General features: G+C 48.5%; 1 protein-coding gene across 2 annotated transcripts in view; it reads right to left on the bottom strand.

Moving 5' to 3' along the window:
- NTN4 (netrin 4) overlaps positions 1-14,957 on the bottom strand; it is a 47,837-nt gene extending 32,880 nt beyond the window's left edge. Inside the window, exons 1-2 of one of the 2 annotated variants that reach the window (XM_059846750.1) lie at positions 14,850-14,957; positions 10,831-11,360 (exon numbers count right to left, since the gene is read on the bottom strand). In XM_059846750.1, coding sequence (XP_059702733.1) covers positions 10,831-11,360; positions 14,850-14,910 — 591 coding nt within the window. In that variant the 5' untranslated portion in view covers positions 14,911-14,957. Of the gene's footprint in view, positions 1-10,830; positions 11,361-13,991; positions 14,258-14,849 lie in introns of those variants that run through there. The other variant, XM_059846751.1, reaches the window with a different exon arrangement.
- Positions 14,958-21,143: the final 6,186 nt, after the last annotated feature.

The raw sequence follows: 21,143 nt of genomic DNA, 5'->3' as shown, positions 1-21,143 counted from the left end.
ACGATGGCACAAGCTGAAATAGTCCATGCTCTATCCACTGCATGGTACACCTCTGCCATGCCCCAGCCACTGCCTGCCTGCACCCCCACCCCCTGCACTTCCCTCCAGCCAGCCCAGCCATCCAGCAGCCCAGGAACTCTCCTGAAGGCACTACCCAAAGGTGGCAACTGCTTTCAGCCTTGGCTGCTCTTGTTCAGAGAAGCTTAGTAGGGAAATTCTATTGTGGCACTTTCCTGCTCACTAGAATTAAAAGTTACAGGCAGTCAATTCTCTTGGTAAGCATTATGGAAAGATCCCAGGGAGCAATTTATTTTGTAGAAATGTGTAACTAAAAATATTAATAATGATGCAATATGTGTGCCAACTGTCAACCTACCACAGAGTCTGCTTTCGACTTCCACCCAAGAAATGTACTAGAAGCAATAAGCTCATCATAACTACAAACGCTGATTGATGGAGCTGGATGTAAATTTAGCTGCAGAAATGCAATGCCAGTGAGGTGCTCCCCCTTCAAAGAGAGCATTCTCACACCTCTTTCCCACATCCCTGCTTAGTCACCTTCAGGGCTGCAGAGGAACCTTGGAGCTAAGACTGTTCTGTGCTTGTTCCCCTGTGCCTTCCCAGGAAAGAGTAATTAAACTTCTCACACCACAACACGTGCAGGGAAGACTGATGTGAGACTGTCTTACTGCTCAGATGAGGATGGCTTGACTTTCCAGGCTTGCAGTGCCATGCAGCAAGACTCAAGCTGCAGCAATGAATCTAATTTGGTACCTTTGGGGAACATGAACAGTCCTACTTGCCCTGACACCCTGACACCTTTGGGGATCTTTTTTTTTTTTTTTTTTACAGTGGGAAGCCTCAGACACAGGAGCTGCCTGGTTTAACAGGGCTCCCTCAGCAGGAGCAGTTCAGGCACACCTGCTGTCAGATGCACAGTTTAAACACCAGACCTACTGCAGGCAACAGCCAGCAGAGTCTCTGCCCTCATACACCTTCTGAGAGGGGCACATACTCTGCAGGCAGCTCCTTTTGTCTCCCACTTTCAGTACTGAGGGTGCAACTCTATGCTAGCATTTACCCTGCTGGTCAGTATTTTAGTTTCTGGGATTTTCTGCATCAGTGTGGTCAAAGTCTGCCAGGCTCTCCTTGGCTCTTCCTGGTGGGTACAGCTGTGTCTGCAGAGGAATATTTTGCTACAGAAACGGGCCCTGTGCCATTGCACTGCATGTATATCCATGCCCCTGCCCATATGTCCACTCTAAAAACCTCTGAAACCACTGTCTAACTTTAGCCATTTTTTGGAGATACACCTTAAATGTTAAGCTCCTGAAAGTTTAAAGAAAACAATCTCATGGCTTCACAAATTTCAGCCTGTTGGACTAGTACTCCTGTGAAGAAGGCTGAAAGGGCCACAATACTGGTAACTCCTACCGACAAAACAGACATTTAATATATTACCACACTGAGCAACAAGATTTTAGGAGAGAAACCAATGTGCATCTCTGCGCTATGTTCATTGCATTGACTCTAGGCTAAACAAAGACAGATTTGCTTTTGGCAGATGCTGCAAATAAATTACATGGTGTGGAAAGTTCATCAGCCTAAGCCAGGCAGGTATTACCCACCAGCTCCTCTAAAACACTTCTTTGTTTTTCTGCCTGTCAGACCAAGTGGACTTCAGGGAAGAAGAGCCTCTTTTGCTTGTGGAGAGGTCAGACCACCCCCATGGCGTGCACTTCAGCGTCACCTGGATGAGGTGAAATAGCAACAGAAATTGGAAAACCTGCCTTGCCACTGCAGAGAGGAGACCATCAAAGACACTAACATCACAGTGAGCATTGGAATCTTGCAGGCCACAGTGTTTGGCACTTGATCAACATCCCCAGGCAACCATGACAGTAAGCCACTGTGTAGCACCACCAGCAGTCCCTGAGCTCCTTGAGGCGCTGGAGAAATGGCAGCAGCCTTAACAAGGCTCTTTCATATAATTTGACATAAGACAGCATTTGGCCCATGCCTCCAGTCCTTCTGCAGTCTTTTATAGCACATAAATCAAGGCAAATAATCCCTCGCCTTACATTCCAAAATTTATGCAATCTTACAAAGACTTCAGGACAAAAATCCAACTATTTCAAATAATCATCCCTCCCAAATTAATTTATACCAAGGTAACTTTTGTCTTTTGGGAATCTCAAAGCATTCTTCTGCCATTCTCAAAAGCGAGAAGCTGACCAGGAAGAGTTCCAACTCACATGCAGCAGTTGACCAGTGAGGAGCTGGAAAAGGCACAAGGAGAGCTAGGGAAGACCCTTGGGATTTCTCCAGGATCCTTGAAATCTCTGGCAATAATCAGCCAGATGACAGACATCTTCTCAGCTGTTCTTCAACATTCAACTACACAATTTCATTAGATGAAAATGAAACACTGCTAGGTCATTCCTGTCTTCATGCAGTCAATGATCACAAAAGTAATGTTCTTATCAGGAAAATCTCACTACAGCTCAAACCTCTTGGATTTCTTCATCTCCGGTTAATAGTGCTTCTCCAATAATTCATAATTTATTCCACAATGGCTCCATTTTGCTTAACCACTACTTTTGCTCATCAAACAGATAGAAACATTCAGTTTCTTGGCTCACAAAACCCTCCAGATGCATGATATCATTGGCTATGGACTATCAAGGAAAACAATTATTGCCTTTTTCTCTTCTTTAGAATCACCGTTTCCAAGGCTGCGCTAGCCCAGTCAGGAAAATGAACCAGCACATCCCTGATGATGATATGAACTCCTTTGACCCATCAGCAAGAAAGATGGTATTTAAATACTCATCCCTCCAGCAATTCCCCTCCTTTCCCCATCCCCATAAAAGATTTATGTTCTCAGCCTTGGCTGGCTGGTGGTACCTGTTGTGCATATGGAGGACCAAAAAAAACCTGGAGCTACCTCCAAAGAGCCAGACAAAGGACTGGACTTGCTTCTTCATTGGCAGGGCTGTAAGAAAAGCTGGCTCGCTCCCCAGAGCTGCAGAATAACCTCTTTAACAGCTTCTGAGCACAACACACCACTGCAAAAGCCTGAAAGGCAGCAGGTTAGTGTGTCTGTAACTGCAAGGGTACTGAGGATCAAGGGGATTTTCTTTCAGCCCAAGAATAACACAATTCCATGAATATTTTTCAACTGCTCTTGTTTATAATGAAAAGGCTTTGTATCTATAGGACTGTCTGCTTGAACTACCATGAGATACACTTAATTCTAGGAAAAAGAATGCTTGTTGGAATTATACGTAACTGAGCATTGTCAAAAAGGTCACAAGAAGCAGCACCCCTTTTCAATCCATAGCTATAGATTCTGATTACTGGAATAAGGGATGCTGGAGAGAGACTAGTGGTAAAAGACTCATAGCATATGCATCGAGTAAACTGGGTTCTGGACATTAACTTCTTTTCTTCCTGTAAAATGTTACCCATGGAGAATTTGAGAACTTCACCATTTGCGTAGGATTTTGAATGTTAGAGTGGGTATCTCACACTGACACCCACTGTTGCATGGCAATTAATCTCAAATGAGCTTTTGATCCAAAACTTCTGAGACATGTCAATACATTGCTTTAGGTTACACACTTCCCATGTAACCAGCTGTATCCAGGAATCCCAATGAGAAACATGGCAGTCCTACTTTCTAGCCAGAGAACTGGGAGCTGAATAAGTGAGCCAGCCTTCTCTTCATGCCAAAAATGAGCTGTGAAATGAAGCAGTGGGGTGCAGTGCCTGAAGAGAGGCTCTGGAGGCACCGTTAAAATCCCGTGGCACTTTTCTCAAGGGAAGCAATAGTCCCGCTAACAAGGCCAGATGCCAGTTTAGAGAATTAAATTCTGCCTACCCAAACTCCTCTTGTTTCATGTGGGTACAGTGCTCTTCACGTCCTACATAAGAAGTTCGGAAAGGGTCTCCTGGAGCCCTGGGATCCCTTCCCTCTTGCTGTTGGCAGCCTACAATATCCCTTCTTTCACAGAATGGTCAAACTCGCTCCAAAGAATAATTTGTTTTAACCATAACTGGAGGTCGATCCAGAAGCAGTTGTTAGAAACTTGCTGTTCCAAACGGGGGACTGCTGATATGCACTGTTAAACACTGGCCATGCTCCATGCCAGAGGTGGCTGCATTTCAAGAGCTGGCCAAGCAGAGGGCCAACCTCCAAGTGCCAAAGGACTGGGAAATCCAGGAAGAAAAGGAGACAATCCTATGGGCTACTTGTAATGGGAGAAATCATGCAGAGGATCATGGGGCAGGTTGGAGAAGCATCTTGCTCTTCACATGCCCTTGTCTTTCAGAGATGCTGAGCATCCAGGAGGCCTCATAAGGGGACATGTCACTCCTCTAGGATGGCCTATGGGAGAGGGGGAGGGATTTGTCACAGCCAGGTGAAAACTGAGCTAAAGTTTCTCCTTTTCCCTCATCTGCTTTTTGCCGCCCCCATTATTTAAAGGGAAAATCTCCCCTCCTCCACTGCTGGAAACTTGCACCAGTTAGGAAACCCCCACAGTGCTTGGGAAGATGGGCTTCCCTGTAGGAAGGAAAGCTTGAGGACCAAACCAAGGGATGCACTTCACCACAGCCAACAGCAAGGTGCCTGGTGTGAGATGGTGTCCTGCCAGTGTGCTGCTACTGCCAGCTGCTGCAGCCTGAGATTTCTGGGCTCCTATATAATTGTATTGACTCCAGCCTAGCCTTATTTACTTCATCTCATTAACTACGCCCCTATGAATCATTATTCTTGTGCTTACAAAACAACGGTCCCCATGTCTTGCGAGATTTAGTGATATGATGCAAAGAGCTGGAGAGGATTTGGCCATCCCCCCAACCACACCTAGCTGAACAGACTCTCCTTCACACACAGCATTTCTGAACACAGCCAAACAATTTGTGTTTTTCCAAAGATAGGACGATCAGGAAGGTGCTCTTAAAGAGGTCTTTTTCCTACAAAGTGCACTTCTACAAAGTGTAGAGATGGGACTTGAAAACATACTTCCCTAGCAATGTCCTCACACGTCCTGAGCACTGCTGAACACCTGCCACGATTCCTCTTTCCTTCTCATCAGTTTGTTTTCTCTCTGTGCAGATGTCAGTGGCACAAGACAATTAGAAAAGATGTTTGCAGCCCTCTAATGGGTTGACATCCCAGGCTGTTTTGAGGTTATTCTTGCATATTTACCCTGGTCCTTTGTGGAGTCCTGCAAGCGACTGAACTCAAATCCCCTGTTACTTACAAGATCCTTGAAGGACCTCAGCACAATGTAAAATGTAGCTTTAGTTAAGGACAACAATGATAAGCTTGAAAACCAAGCTTATTTGGGCCTAAAAGGAAAAAAAGCCCAACCAGGCTGAAGTTTCTACACCCTAAAATAAGGACTCAAATATAAAAGTTACTGACCATCTTTAACTCCTATTTGTTTCAGCAGTGAGTGTTACAACCACTCACTGTCATGGTCAGACTTCTGAGCAGAAACACACAATTTACTTCTGCTCTACGCAGCTAATTTCAGGTAAAACCAGTAGGACTGGTGTCCAAATCCTCCAAGAAGAGAGGCAGGCTGCATGCAGTAACAGAGAAAGGCAAAACATATGAAGGATTTTCCACTACGGAAGGCATGAGATCAATAAAATGTTCGGTAAAACACGCATCCCACAGCAAAACGGTGCTAATGTGATGTTTCAAAAGTTAAAAGCATGTTAGAATTTGTTGCTGGAATATAGTCAAACTGCAAACATACCTCTTCTATAAATAGCAAACAGCAACAATAGCTGAGGTCTCAAATTGATTTATTAGCAGTATTCTGAATAGATGAACACTAAAATAAGATACTAATTTACTAAAATCTTGTCAAGGAGACTCTGCTTCAGTAAGCCCTTTTATCCTGGAGCTTGTCTAAATGGGGACACTCAGGCGAGCTAATCTGAATTGACCACAGATGGGAATGTAAAGTGAATGAGATAATTGCATTGCAGAGTGGACAGTCACTCTCACTCACAGTTAAAGAATTAACATCTGCTAAGGGCCCCTTGAGCCCTCAACAGTGATCCCTAGCCAAGGATAATTTTAAGATTAGTGTGTTGAAAAGGAAATATTAATATAATCTGAACTATGGGAGGGAAGATAGCCTTTTATGCATACTAGTAAAATTAGTATTCCTGTCTGAGCCTGAAGCTGAAAGAGTTTATTTCTGCATCTTGTTTACTTAGATCAGATTATGTTTGGCTGGTGGATCCAGTTCTGATTTCCTTTGCAATAATGTGGCTGAAGGGTTACACCCTGAAAAACAACGAGAATACTCAGCATTTGTAGCATTTTTGTATGATTCAGGCTAAAACTTGGCCATAGCCTTTCTCTTAAAACACTGGTGATACAAGGCTAACATTTAGAGGTTTCTGCCTATGCTTAATCAACTGCTGTTGTGAAACAATTAATTCACTGTATTAAGCATAGGGGAAGTCTATAATGACCTCTCTGCATGCAGCTGATCTGATATTATTCCCTGACATGGGAATGTGTCCCCTTCACAATGTTGCAAATCCAACTCTTCAAATAGGCATATGCTTGAAGCTTGCTGGAAACCCAGGTTGGCTGTATCCAGACTGGATGCCAGGGCAGGAGGTGGGCACCCACCACCTGCCTCCTTTCCTGCTCCCTACTGAGGAGAGGCTCAGTTGGTTTGTTTGGCTTCTGTATGCCTGCAGAGAAATCACTGACTACTTTGCTGGTTGTTGAAACAGTGGGTCTTTCTTGCATGAGGTCAGACTGCAGCCAGGCTGCCCTGGCATGAGGGTCAGCTCAGCAGAGCCCCTGAGGTCTCTGGGCACATGCTGACCTGTGAACTCAGGCTTACTTTCACCAAGAAAACTATTTAGACCAAACCCAGGGCATTTTAGTGCAGTGTTCCTGACATCAGTGCAGCCTTCAACCTCTTTGCTTGGCAGTTCTGCCCAGATTTTTCCTTTCCTTCCTAATTCCACCCCTGGGCTGTTGATCCTCCATCTCTTGCCTGCCTCAGGCTGGTGCCACATCCACATCAGAGATAACCAAGTCTGGTGGACTTGCAGCATTAGGGACAGGTAGCAATGAAGAGCAGGGACCTACCAAGCTCCTGATGAGGTGATTCTACCCATCAAAACACCATCCAGGTGCCACACATGGTGTGGGACACAATTACCTTGTCTGGTTCCCACTGCTAAGGTGGCACCCAGCTGAGGTGACTGCAGCTTTCCAAAAGTACTGCTCACCCAGAGCTCTCCAGCACCCGGGTCCCACCACGGCGTAGGCAAGCCCAGAGTCACACTGCTGCAGGAGGATGAAAGGCGTATCCCAGAGCCATTTCAGCATTTCTGAGGGCTGGTCTTTGAAATGAACCCAGAGACTTGGCAGCTTGTTTTCTACACAGTCATAAATCTCCTCAAGATCAACATCATGGCAAATTCTGATGAGGGAGGATTTTTGTCATAAGAGTTGAAGTAAGCATCTGAGGAATGACTCGTGATGATGAGGGCAGAATGCAAAAAGTCTGATCTTTCTTTTTAATAAAAAGTGAAGCAGATCCACCTTTGACCCAAATTAAGATGGGTGATATTGAAAAAGGCCCTAAGCCCCTGAGTACTGTGGGGTTCTGCACACTGCTGCCCTGAACTGGGGCTTGCAGGTACTGTAACAGTGAGCAGAAATGCAGGTGGATCAGCACTGCCTGTTCTTTACAGAGGGTAAAACCAGAAACCACCAGCCCAACAAGCTGTTGTCTCTGTGCCAAACGCCAGTGATCTTTGGGGGGAGTCACCACCACCTGAGGCCTCACCTGAGACAAACTGCTCATCCAAGGGGACAGCAGTGAGTGCATTGCCAGCACCATGCAGAGACCCCAGCATCCTGCAACATCCTGCAAGCCCTTAAGACCGTGCCCAGAAATGCACATGTGGAGTTGAAATGTCTGAAGTGTGAGAAAGCAGCACACAGACAGTGTGACACATGGTTTGGATCACGGGTTACAGTTGTTACATCCCAGTTAAAAAAAAAAAAAAAAATCTAAAAAGTTAAAAAAGAAACCCAGTGGCCCTCACAGAATGTGTAGCTGTGCTTTAAAGAAGATGAGTAATACCCTTCAGACATGGACAGTTTGGATGCCTGCATAGTTGAAACCACTGTTTCGAGTGAAATTACTGTTTCCATATGTCTGAAATTAGGTGCTACCAAAGTGGGAGTAAAGCACAACATAACTCCAAACAGAACACAAAATTCTGATGTTTCTTTAGGTCAGATACATGTTGCTATTGGCAGCTACTAGTAATTGCTGGAATGCAGCACACTGTAATAAATTAAATGTGATATTTGCTAGGCATGCAGGCTTGCCATCTGGAGAGCTGCTGCTATTACTTTGCAGGTAAAAAGTGGTGTTTAAGTGCAGGAAACTGAAGTGTACCATGTGAGGAAAATATTCTAAGCTCCAGCCCCTTGGATGCAGTATTTGTTTAAAACTTGGAACAATTAAATGCTCTTGACTTTTACAGCTTCTTTGCAATAACACAGACTAAAGCCATGCCAAAAGAAGAGGTCCCACAGGAGCAAGCTCAGTGCATAGCCTCTCTTTGCAGCATGCTACTGCAGATGCATCAAACAGCACCAAGTCACTTTTCTTCTTCAGGCAGGCATTGGTTTCTACAGACAAAACCTTGATTTTACTGTCCCCAGATTGCACCAGCCCAGAGAGGACCTAGCCTGAGGTCAGGATTTGTACAGGTTCTCCCCTGGCAGAGCTCCCATCCTGTGAGCAGGGACAGCACCATCCTGCTGTGCAGTGACCACAATAAAAACTGCACCAGGATGCTAGCAAGAGGGGACCCAGTACCAGTGAGGCAAATACTGCCTTGTAAGGTGCCCTGGGTTTCTCATCCCTGAGTAAAAATCCCTGGAAAGCTAAAAAAGGAGCATGCAAATCATATACACAAGAGAAGTCCCACTGGCTGGCCTGAGTGGATTTCTCCATGCTCTCCATCACAGGCTGGCATAACTTCATGATTCAGGTGGGACACAGAGGCTGGCACAAGTACTGAGGGCCTGAGAAATTCCCAGTGGTGTACACACATCCTTCCTTTTGTAGGTCTTTCTTTGTAGTTAGCCCTGATTCAGAACCACAGAATTATTTGGCTGGGAAAAGACCTTCAAAGGTAGTTGAGTCCAACACCCCTGCCATGGGTAAGGACATATTTCAGTAGATCAGGTTGCTCAAAGCCCCATCCAGCCTGGCCTTGAACACTTCCAGGGATGAGCCATTCACAGCTTCTCTGAGCAAGCTGTTTCAGTGCCTCATGACTCTCATAATTAAAAAATGTCTTATGTACAATCTAAATCAATTTCAGTGTAAAACTGTTGCCCCTTGTCTGTCAGAAAAGGCCATGTTGAAAAGTCTTTTTCCACCTTTCTCGTAAGCCCCTTTATATATTGCACTCTGAAAGGAAGTTTAGACAGCTTTTTGGGGGCACAAGCAAAGGGTGGCAAGAAAAGAAAGGCAGCACTTTTGCTCACCATTTGACTTAATATGTAAGGAAATAGTCACCCTGGATCTGTCTGACAGGTCTGGAGATCCTTGTTTCTCAGCTGATGAGGGCATGGAATAGCTTCTCCCAGAACAAGACATTGGCTGCCTCCTGGGACACAGCTAACAGATGCACTTTAGTGAAAAAACAGCTCCCAGAGAGTGCAGAGAGTGGCTTCCTAGCCAGAGCATGGCTAGAGGTGACCACAAGTGATTGCAAAGGGGTCTGAACACATGATTTTTCTCAACATGAGTGCTGGTCTCCAAGGATCAGGCTTTCACCTTAAAACCAGTTCTCAGCAGAAACTGCAATGATATAAGTGATCTCCTGATTCACCAACCAGATTTTATCCTTTCTCTGTGTTAGGCCAGAGAGAAATTGTAAATTTGATTAGGCTTTCAGGCAAGTTCATTAAATTAGGCCACTAGAGGGAGCAGAGTCCAGAGCTGGTGACCGGGGATGCGTCCCCACCAGTGGGGGAACCCAGGAGGGCGATCCCATGGCCGCGGCTCCCAGGGGAAGCTCCCCAGCACGGGGGGACGGAACTGCACATTGCTAAGAGTATTACTGGTAGTGCCTCCAAATGCATCACTCGTTATCTGCTGTTTCTGATATTGAACATCGTCCGACTTTTCATGTATATTTTTCTTCTTAGCAAATATGATGTTTTTCTTCCTTTCTTCCAAGTTCTTTTCCCATAAGCGTGCACAGGAAAAAAGGCAAGGTTTAAGTTTTAAAATTACCTGGCTAACCTGGTTTATGGGAACCATACTTCGGTGTGAGGTGTGTGGCTACTTCTACGGGTTACGTGCTTGCTTCTCAGTGAAAGCAGTCACTATCAAAAGTCAATCTGGTGATTATTCATTTTAACATAGCTGCATTTTGGTCAGACTGATTTGCGTCACCTTAAAAAACCACACGACTGCAAAAAAGCTGTCCAGAGTGACATTCCCGTTGGCATTCCTGAGGAATCAGCAACACGTGCATAGGTTGCAGGTGTGTAGCGGGGCTCACCAGGTGAAAGGAAAGAAATTTTTTTTTAAAGAGAGGGACTGTGAACGCAGCAAAGCAAGAGGCAGGGTGGTGCCTACGTCACCTAGGAATGAATTACGTTAATTCACCTTGTGAAACACGTGCGGTGACAAGAGATGCCGGTGCAGTGAAATTTGAAGCGTAAACGCGGGTGCAGAGATTGCAGGGAGAAAGGGGGCTGGAACAGGGGCTCTCTCGTCCCAGCCCAGGCAGACTTACCTCTCCTCCAGTGCAGGGGAAGGGGCTCGAATATCTGGAAGTGCAAATGGCTCCTCTCTGCCTCACGTCATCCTCCAGCCCGAAGGTGGCCGAACAGTTAGCAGCAAAGTATTTGTAAGGCTTCCACGTCTCGCCGAAGTCCTGGGAGCGCTCCAGCACCATGGCAGCCGGCCTGGGCGACTTGAAGACCATAATCAAGTGAGTGAAGTAGAAGGCGGCTTCCAGGTCCAGGCGGATGCTCTCGCGGGAGGCATCCTGGGCCGCCTGCCACCAGGTGCGGGGCAGGCGGAACGGGGAGTCGGCCATGGCGGCGGGCGGGTGCGCCAGCCCGGCGTGGGCCCCGCTGCAGCGGCCGCACGAGGGGCGCCGGCAGCGCCGCTCCGCGTCCTCGCTGTAGCTGCAGAAGTGCTCGGCGGCGCGGCGGCCGCAGGACGTCTGGGTGCGCAGCGCCCGCCCGTGCGCCAGGTTGCCCATCCGAGGGTTGCAGGCCTTCTCGCAGGGACTGCTCGCTGCCGCCACGCCGCCCAAACCTGCAGAGGGGCAGAGAGCGGGGGCTGGAGGCGGCTCCTGGGCTGGAAGCGCCTCACCCCGTCGGAGCGGACACGTCTCCCGCCGAAACCGAGACCGTGTGCCGCTGGAACCCACCGAGCCCTGGAGGGGCTGTGGGACAGTGTGGCACTGCTGCTCAGCTCTCCCCTCTGTGGAGCTCAGTGCGTCTATAAAAGCAAAAAAAGCGACCCCAAAACCTTTCAGGGTTTCCCTGCACTTGGGAAGATCTCTGCCTATCAAGAGATGCAGAGCAGGCAGCAGACAGGGCGAGAGATGAGTACGCCCTGCCCTCCCGCCCCCGGGCACCTGAGCAGGGCTGAGGCTCCAGGGCCGGGCCACCCATGCCCCGAGGCCTGCAAAGGGATCCAGGTGGCCCTGGGGAAGGGGAGAAAAGCTGAAGAAAGGCAAGCTGCCGCCAAGGCAGCATGCTGCCACGAGGCCAGGAGACTGCTATGGGGCACAGCACTGCTGCAAAGCAGCCCACTGTGCAGCACATCAGGTGTCGGGGGTGTGAGAGCCCACAGGAACGTCACCTGCCAGCAAGGACCTCAAGTCTTCACCCCCTTTCCCACCACTCCATCCCTATCCCAAATTTTCCCACAATCAGAAACTGCTGCTGACACCAGTGTTTAATTGTAGCATGGCTTAAGTTTGGAAAGGCTGTTGCTGGTGAGTGTAAATGGAAGGAAAAAAAAGTTTTGGTTGAAATTATGCTGGCAAACTGCTGCACAGCTGAGGCTCTGTGGTTTTTGTTCAAGCTTCTCTGGAAGTCCTGTCAATTTTAAAATCCACAGTTATAGAGTCAAAGAAAAATAAAATCACCATGGGCTTTACTGTGAAACCATGTAACTCTCACATGTAATCAATGGAACTCTTGGTGCAGCAATGCTTGATTAGGGCTCTCCAACTTTTTATTGATAAATTTCAGAGTAGGTCAAAGCAGTATCTGGGGAATTGTTTAATATAAAAAAAACCCTCTGTTGACTTGGATGTGTGGAGGTCAAAGCATCTGAGGTGCATATTGTCTTCTTTATCACCAGGCCGGTCATACACAGTCAGCTTTGTGCACTAATTAATGTCTTCTTCTTGGCATTTTTGTTATGTCTGAAGGTCATTTCAGTTTAGCATCCAATAAATCCTTTATCTTGGGCTTATTCAGCTTTTGCCTACAGTGTCATAGTTGCAATTAAGCTATGTTATGCACTAGCAGTGCTAAACCTTCCAAGCCTGACAGCATCCCCCACTTCTCAAGCAGCACCCTGGATAAAAACCATTTTTACCACAAAAGTTCTATACGGGTTTTCTATAGCATTTTCTCAGAACAGCTGTGCAGCACTGCTTGCTACACACCCAGTACAAGGCACTTCTGGATCCAGTCTCTGGATTTCACTGGGCGAAGTCTTGGGAAAGTTATAGTGAATAAAAAATGCTCGGTCAAGTTAGCTTCCTAAAATGTGCCGGCAAAGCTGTGTTGGAGATGACCTATTGTAACTGTGCAAAATACGTTTGCTCCAGAAAAATAAACAAATAGAACTGTAAGGTCAATGTAATATCACCTACAACTCCCAAACATCCTTTTCAAAGCTTTGTATAAACATTAACTAACCTACGTAGCTCTCCTGAGGGGTAGGTAAGTTAAGTGCTATTATCATATTATCAGTTAGGCCAGCAAGTAGTTGGCCTAATTTATGTCTTTGGCTGCTTTCCTGGATTCTTTGGCTTACGTGTAACACAGTGCAGTTGGCCGCTACACAAATAGATGAACATTTACTGCGGTTCCCTCAGTTGTGGGATTGCAAAGCAGATTTGGGAAGTGGTAGGAAGAGCACAGGCTCAGTTAGCCCCATCAGACAGGTTGAGATTACTGTTTGTGTTCATCAGGTCCTTTTGTTTTTTGCACACCAGACTGCTGCCTCCAGGAATGCAGTGGAGGAGGACCTGGTCAATGGGAGGTTTCCTTGTGACTGCAGTTGATGTTAGGGCTGTCATAGATGGCCCCAGGGCAGGGACAAGGCTCTGCCTGAGCCCAGCTGGGAGGGGTTGGCTACAAAATCCCATGTCAGAACCCGGGAGCTGAGAGTATTTGATTGCTCCCAGCTCGGGGTGTGCTCCAGCCCTGGTCATGCACGGTCACTGACTGCAGTTGTCTTTGGGCCAGGCATTGAGGGTCCCTTCCTCAGCTGGGATCAGATCTGGGGCAAGGGACCTTGGCTTCAGCAGGATTTGAGAAATGTTGCTGGCACACAGACATGGGTCCCGGGGCAGAAAGGGGAGAGAGGAAACCCCTTTTGAAAGGGTGTTTGTTTTCACTTGAATTGGAAAAGAGTTGCATGACCAATGCAGAGCACTTCGTGTTATGAAAAGTGACAGCTTTCTAGTGTAACACTGGCTGCCACAGGAATTCAGTAAAAGGACAAACTCAGAGCATAGAGATTTCTATGCTGGCAGTCACAAGTTCACAACTGGTCTGCCACAGCACTGGAAAAGGTGCTTTTCCCTATTGCATTTAATGCATCTGCCCGACTCAATCTTCCCATTCTATCTACTGTACATGCCACCGGACTGGGATCTTCAGTAATGAGTAAGAGCATGCAGCAAGTACCATGACTCACCTGGGAAAACATCCATGGAAAATCATATGCTTCCTGCTTAAGCATTTTAGCAACACATGCCTTGTGATGTTTCGTTTATATCTTGTGCCTGATTAAATGTTTGTTTCCCATCAGAGTTTTTTTCTTCTTTTTAAAAAAGAAATTTGGCACTCGGCTTGCACCCGGCCGAGGAAGCGTTACGCAAACTGTTTATGCCCGAGTGTGTCTGCTGCGGGACCCCGCTGCGGGCAGCTCTGAGCGCGAAGTGTTTACCCTGCGGGAAGGGGCTTTGGAAACCCTGCCCGCCCTCCTCCGCACCCCGACGACGCGGGGCACAGCCGCCCAAGGCGCCTGCGGAGCCCGCAGCGCCCCGCCGCTGCCATCCGCAGCGCTCCGCGGCATCCCCCGAAGCCCCGGCCCGAGCCCACCCGGCCTCGCCGGCCCGCCGGAGGCTCCGCGGGCAGGGGCGGCCCCGCGCAGCACAGCGCGGTGCGGCCGGACCCCTCTTTGTCTGCGGCGCGGTGCGCGGGGGGGGGACGCGCATCCCGGCCCCCGCCTTTCCACAGCCATCCGCGCGCGCCGCGCACCGACACGCACCGCATGCGCGGGCACACGCGCACCCGGCCTGCGCGCACACCTATGCGTACGTAGACGCGTACGTGCGTGGGTGCGGACACGTGCGGACAGACACCGACGCGTGTGAGCACAGTGCGCGCAAGCCCGTGCGCGTCCCCGTGCGTGCGCACGCCCGCGTACCCCGCGCGCGCGGGCGCGGACACTCCAGCACACGAGCGTACCCGCACACGCACACGCGGCGCGCATCTACCTCGCACGGCCGCGGAGGACCGAGAACGCCGAGCGCGGCCGGTGACGACCCACCTGCAGCGGCGGCGGCGGCGCCCAGCAGCAGCAGCAACGCCAGCCGCATCCCGCGCCCCATGGCCGAGCGCCCCGTGGCCGCCCGCCCTGCGCGCCCCGCCGCCCCGCGGCGCGACCGGCCCCGCGCGGCATCAGCGCCCCGCGCGGCACCGCCGCCCGCCGCGCACCGCGCCGCCCCGCGCCGCCCGCCGCCCGCCGCGCAGCGCCCGCGCACCGCCCCGCGCCCCGCCCCGCCCGCCGCCGCCCTGCCCTCCCGCCCGCCCGCCCGCCGCGGCCGCCGCGCCGCGGGGGGCTGTTGCCGGTGCGCGGCCGGGCGCGGTACTGCAGCGGAGGGCTCCCGTCCGCACGCACATACACACCCCGCCCCGTGCCCGCAGCTCCAGCGGCTCCGCCGCGGCAGCCCAGGGCGGGCGGGCTGGTGCCCGGAGGCAGAGAGGGAGATCCGCGGTCCCCCGGGACAGGCGGCTACCCCTCGCCAGTGCCCGGAGGCTTCGGCTTCCGAGCCCCGGCGCGCTGTCGGGGCACAGAGGGTGGAAGTGAAGCTGGAAAAGGCAGCCTTCCTCCGGCCCGGCTCGGTTTCTAACGAGGGGCTTATTTACCACAAGTAACCCCGGGACTCTCAACTTTGAAGACGTTATTTGTTTTATCGGCTTTTCTGGTAACTGAGCAATGGAACCACGTAAACGTGAGAGGTTTTCCCTTCTTTGCTGGGAATTGGCAATCCATGGTTTAGCTCCCATATGGTCTGATGGGTTTGATAGTACCGGTCACCGTACTGCAACAACAGTTTTGGGCTCTGAAACTGGGAAAAGACACAGTGGGTGCTCGGCTCGCCCCCAGACCATTACCTTTTTAGGTCTCAGCGAGGGACCATTAAGAGAGTAAGGGTGGAGCACTTCTGAGCAGTCTTTTTTTTTTTACTTACCTGATCTAATCTGGGAAGCGAGCATGTTGCAAGAGCTACAAAATGCTACAATATGTCACTCTCTGCACTTTGAACTTGGACAACTTAAGAACAATTCTGTTTTAAAAATCAGCATAACAGTGTTTTAAGACTACCACACTGCCTCCTGTAATGCATTTCAGTGCACATTTTGAGCTGCTAGGATTATATCATCACTAAAATGCTCACTGAAAAGTATTTAGTGCACAATCATCTGACTGGACTGTGTTATCTCTATGTCTTTACCTTAAAAGGTAGAGGAAGGTTGATCTTTGCCACCCTTCTAATTTTTCAGTGCTGAGTTACATGCCACAGGGAAGCATTTTGCTCACCTTGCCACTGTCATTTTCTCTACCCTCCAGGTGAGAGCATCTAGACAGAGTCCCCATGGCTACTTGTGAGCTACTCAGGGGCTTTTCCTGCAGCCTGACTGTCACGGTGTGGGATGCTCCCACACGCCTGAGCTTCCTTATAGCAGTGACCACGGAGGTAAAGGATGTTCCAGGGGCTTTCTGCCTTGCATCTTTCAAAACCGTGATGTACTGCCAAAGAATCACACAGGGGTTTGTGCTGTTACAGACAGGTTGCAGCAGTCACATTCTGCAGGGCTGGGAAAAGAAAAGTGCAAGCCACAGCTGGGGTATTTATCTCCATTGCAACTCATAACTCATAGCTCCTTCTACGTCGACAGTGCCAGGTGATAAGTCTGCTGTAGGGTGATAAGTCTGGGTACACCTGAGCAAGAGCTCACACTGCTGTGTCAACCCATTTGGCATCAGGAGCAGAGAGCAGGTTGAGGTCCATATGCAGCAGGAGTAGTTTTCTTGATAGGGCAGAAGAGAAGACCTGACAGGAGCAGAGGATGGCTCTGGAGAAATACCTGAAGCAGGAAGGAGGAAGATGATCTGGACTGAAAAACTGCAGAACAAAAATTTTGAAGGAGGTGAATGGTGCTATCACTACCTGGAGAGTGCAAACAGGTTCAGGCTTAAATTGGAAGAGGGAAGAGCAGTGTCCAGTGAATGGACATGAGGAGAGAGGTTGCACAGTGGGTGTGTAATTGTGGGGATAGGAGAGGGAGAGAGTGTGTGCTTAGGACAAACCCACAGCATTGTCAGAGGCAGGAAGTCAAATATTGCTGAAACAGAGTAATGGAATAGAAAACTGGAGAGAATAAAGGACAATTTCCAGATAACCTCAGAGATGACATCCCAAAGTCATCTTAGGTATTCATGCATCTGAGAGCTTGATAGCATGATCCCACTCCTCTGAGGTGCTGCCTGGCTCATGTGCCTCAGCCCTCTTAAGCCAAATAGCTCAGCTGCACTTTCAAGCCTATCAGCTCTGTTCTTCCTAGAGGAATTTGTTTTACTTGTTGGAGGCCTCACAGTCTGCAGCTTGGGCCATGGAGAACTCCTGCACCCCTTTCCTGGCTCCTGGAGGCTCCATGGGACCTGCAGCCATGAGTGCACACAAGCCAGTGGCTTCATGAATGCATCCCAGGGAGCTGTGCATCGTCACAAACTGTGGGCATCTTCCCAGGACAGGTGCTGCTTTCTGCTGCTTCACAGGGCTGCTGGGAGTTCACCAGTAGGTTACAATGGCACAGAGGTGTTCAGCACAGTTTAATTTCCTTTGTTGGTCAGTCTTGCCCCTTGAGCTGCCAGAGGAAGAAAAATCACATATTTGTGAGGAGGTGAATGTACACCTCTCACCAAATTTCTTCAGGATCGTAAACTTTTGGGTTCATACTGTACTACTAGTTAAAGAAGAGCAAGAGTTGTTTGCAGCTGTCATTTGATAGTTCATCATCACCTTTCACTGTGAGGGTGGTGAGGCACTGGAACAGAATGGCTCAGAGAAGTTGTGGATGCCCCATCACTGGAAGTGTTCAAGGCCAGGATAGCTTTAAACAACCTGGGCTTGTGGGAGGTGTCCCTCCCCATGGCAGAGGGTAGATGCTAGATGATATTTGGCTCCTTCCAACCCAAACCATTCTGTGATTCCATGATTCCTGCAGTGTGCTGTAGGTAGACAGGTAGATGGAAAGGCTCAGAATGTGAAGATCACCTGTCTGGTGTATGCATTTCTTAATTATACGTAAGAAGTCTTTAAAGAGTAATGATGTTCCCTCAACAGACGTGTCACAGTAAATGTGAAGGAAATAATCTGGGATGAGAGGCCTGGGAGCATGGCCTCTGCCTTCTCAGAGATGCTGAGGAGGTAACCTGAAGGAAGGAGCCTGCTGCTTTGGCAGAGGTCTCCAAAGGCATGATGCTATCCCTGGGGAGTGGAAGCAGACGTATTTTCCCCTTATCTGTCAGTGTGAAATCCCAGCTCCTGAATTGTGTGAGGAGAGATGATCCTCAGTGAATCTCCTCCCCGAGCACCCTGCCAAGGGTAAGGATGAGCTGGGAGTAACACTTTCAAGTCACTGTATGAAGCTAAATTTAGAAGCAGACCATGGTGGGGAGGGGGGAGAGAAATACCTCACCCAGTTAGAGCTACCTGGTTTAGACTTTTGTCATTAAAAAAATCTCAAAAATTCAAAAGACCAAACTTATTTTTAACTAGAGGCTTGTTCAAAGATCAGCATTTTGTCTGTTGGCATCTGTGTAAGTATGCAGAACTCCTGTTACAGTTTAACTGGAGGCCCTTGGGGTCGATGCAGTCCTTCAGACATGCCTGACTATTTTAAGTGGTGTGATGTGTGCTGTTTGAGCCTGCTGGTTCATTCACTGCTCCTCCACCAGCTGGGCATGGCCTGCTCAGCGCTGTGCATGGAGTGCACAGTGCTACCCAGAGCATCACAGTTTGGTGGGAAGATGAGAGAATGGATCGGAGCAGTCTCTGCCAAGCAGTCTAGCTGCAGGGCAGCAATTCCAGCTGAACTATTACCTCTGTGTTTTAGCTGCAGAGATGCTTATTTTTGTTAATTAGTTTTCATTGAGGGACCCTTTCAGTGTCCTCTGGGCAGGACTGGATGTATCTCACTCTTCTCAGTAGAACTTGTCCTTTACTTTTATCAGATTTGGTGATGTTGCTATTTATATGAAGGACTTACTGGATTAGCAGTCCTACTGATTTCAGAGAAAATTTGGCTGATCCAGATCTTGTAGCTGTTGTCATTTTCAGGAGATGATCTGCTCCTCTAGCCATGAATGGAGGTTGATGTACCATGCACACATTTAAACATATTAGAAGAACTTTGTAGAAAGGAATAGAAATTTGTTTCAATAAAAAATCACTTAAAATCTTCCAACCATCATCCAATGAGCAACAAAAACCTTTCACTGACTCATGAGAATTTGAAACAATTTGGTTCCCAAGTTTTCTGTTTGAAAATAAACCAAAGGAAAACCCAGAGCAAACTACTGATTAAAGCTCCATGTTCACAATGTCACAGAATCACAGACTGGGTAAGACTGGAAGGGACCACAGTGGGTCATATGGTCCACCCTCCCTCAAGCAGGGTCATCCTAGAGCAGATTGCACAGGATTGAGTCCGGACAGTTCTTGAACGTCTCCAGTGAGGGCAACTCCAAAGCCTCTCTGGGCAATCTGTTCACTTGCTCTGTGGTATGCAAATTCCTGTTAAAGCTGAATACATGACAACACCCTACAAACAACTCGAGAAAATGAGGGAGCCAAAACACCCTTACCTTGCCCTTTACCCAGTGACTGACTTAACTTTTTGCAGCCAAGTATTTTGTGTGCTCGACCAGTGTGCATATAAGAATAGGAGCACTTTTGTGGGATTTATGGAATTCAATGTAATTGGAAGTCAAGTCACAGAAGGAGTATACAGTGATAGTGCTAATTTTGAGATGGAAGATGTAATGTGGATGGAAAACACCCTATTTTTGCCCACCACAAGGAAAAAATGCAAAGGGTCAGTCAGGAACCTGAAAAAGAGAGGAAGAAGAAATCCTGGAGTTACTCACTGCACTTCACATTTTATGTGAGGGCAAAACTGAAGCCATGACAGTCTCTTGGGTAGACTTCTGCACCTGGCACATAATGCTAAACCCCTTCATTAATCACAGAAGAACCTGTTTACTATATAGTCTGGTAAAGGTTTGAATCCTTGCCACTCTGTATAGCACTGGTCCTTTCAGTGTGGGAATGGATCTCCCCACACCAATACTCCAGTAAGAGTTCATCACCTGGTCATGAAAGCAGGAATTGCTTCTACTCACAGTCCTCTCGTGGGATTCATGGGAGGGACGAGAGGGTTAAGGCTGTTTCAGGTGTCCAGGAGGTCCAATAGCTGCTACACTTCTCTGACTAGCAGCCCCAAAATGCCTTCTGACAGGGATTTGTTTTAGGAAGAAAGGTCAGTCCCAAGTCCAGTGCTGCAGGGGATTGCCTGGCAGTGCACAAGGCTGGATATAAGTGCATTAAATTCTCTACATTCACTGCTATAAAAAACCCAACCTCAGTCCCTATTTTCAATAATATTTTTTAAAGGTTTTGCCATCTTTCTGGAAGGGTGAGTTGGTGTTTCATTCTCCAAGCCATAATAGCTCAAACCCCACATCAATTGTTTTTCATGTGCAGCTGTTTTTTATCTACAAGCCATGGCTCCAGGCATTTTGAGTTTGGGGTTTTTTTTCCCTTTCTCTCTCTTTCTCTTTTACTGTCCATTTAGAATAACCAGGAATGAAGGGGAACCAGCTATTCTGCCCATGCTCCATTTACAGGGGATTCAGGAGGAAAAAAAGCAAAGTAAAAGACAGAAAGAGATGGGGAGGACTTGCTAAAGAAAGAAAAGTGTTGGTAGGCAGTCAGCATAATTTTTTGCAATAAGACCTGTGCTTGCTGGACTATTGCTCTCAGTGTTTTCTTAGCTCCCACATAACCTCTGCCCTTCCTCCTCCCCTTCTTTCCTGGGTAATTGATATGCAAATATCAAGACCAGGATAAAATTTAAATGCCGTAGAAACCCATCAATGCTTTCTATGTCAGTTCTCTCTGTCATCCAGGCTACAAATTATTAGGAGGATTAACCTGGCTGCTTCCTGAATGCCACCTCTGCCAACTTCAGCATCTAGTCAGCAGAAACCCTGCTGGCAGCTGGGAGAGCGGCGAGAGGTGGCTGCGATGGATGGGGCTGGCGGTGGGACAGACTGGCACAGCCCTCCCAGGCCCTCACCCTGGCTTCCTTTCAGCCCTGGCACTCAGTCCCAGAGCTGGGAGCAGAGTGCCAGAGGAAAGCCCAGCAGCCAGCAGTAGCCACAGCAGTGGGATGTGGGGCTGGAAGAGTGGGCTGGGGATACAGATGGAAAAGGATTAGCTGAGGAAATCTGCTGTCACCTCTCCACTACCCTCCAAGCCACAACTTGGTCTGG

The sequence above is a fragment of the Haemorhous mexicanus genome, chromosome 5, assembly GCF_027477595.1.
Source record: "Haemorhous mexicanus isolate bHaeMex1 chromosome 5, bHaeMex1.pri, whole genome shotgun sequence".
Lineage (NCBI taxonomy): Eukaryota > Metazoa > Chordata > Aves > Passeriformes > Fringillidae > Haemorhous > Haemorhous mexicanus.
This window is presented reverse-complemented; position numbering and strand designations above follow the sequence as displayed.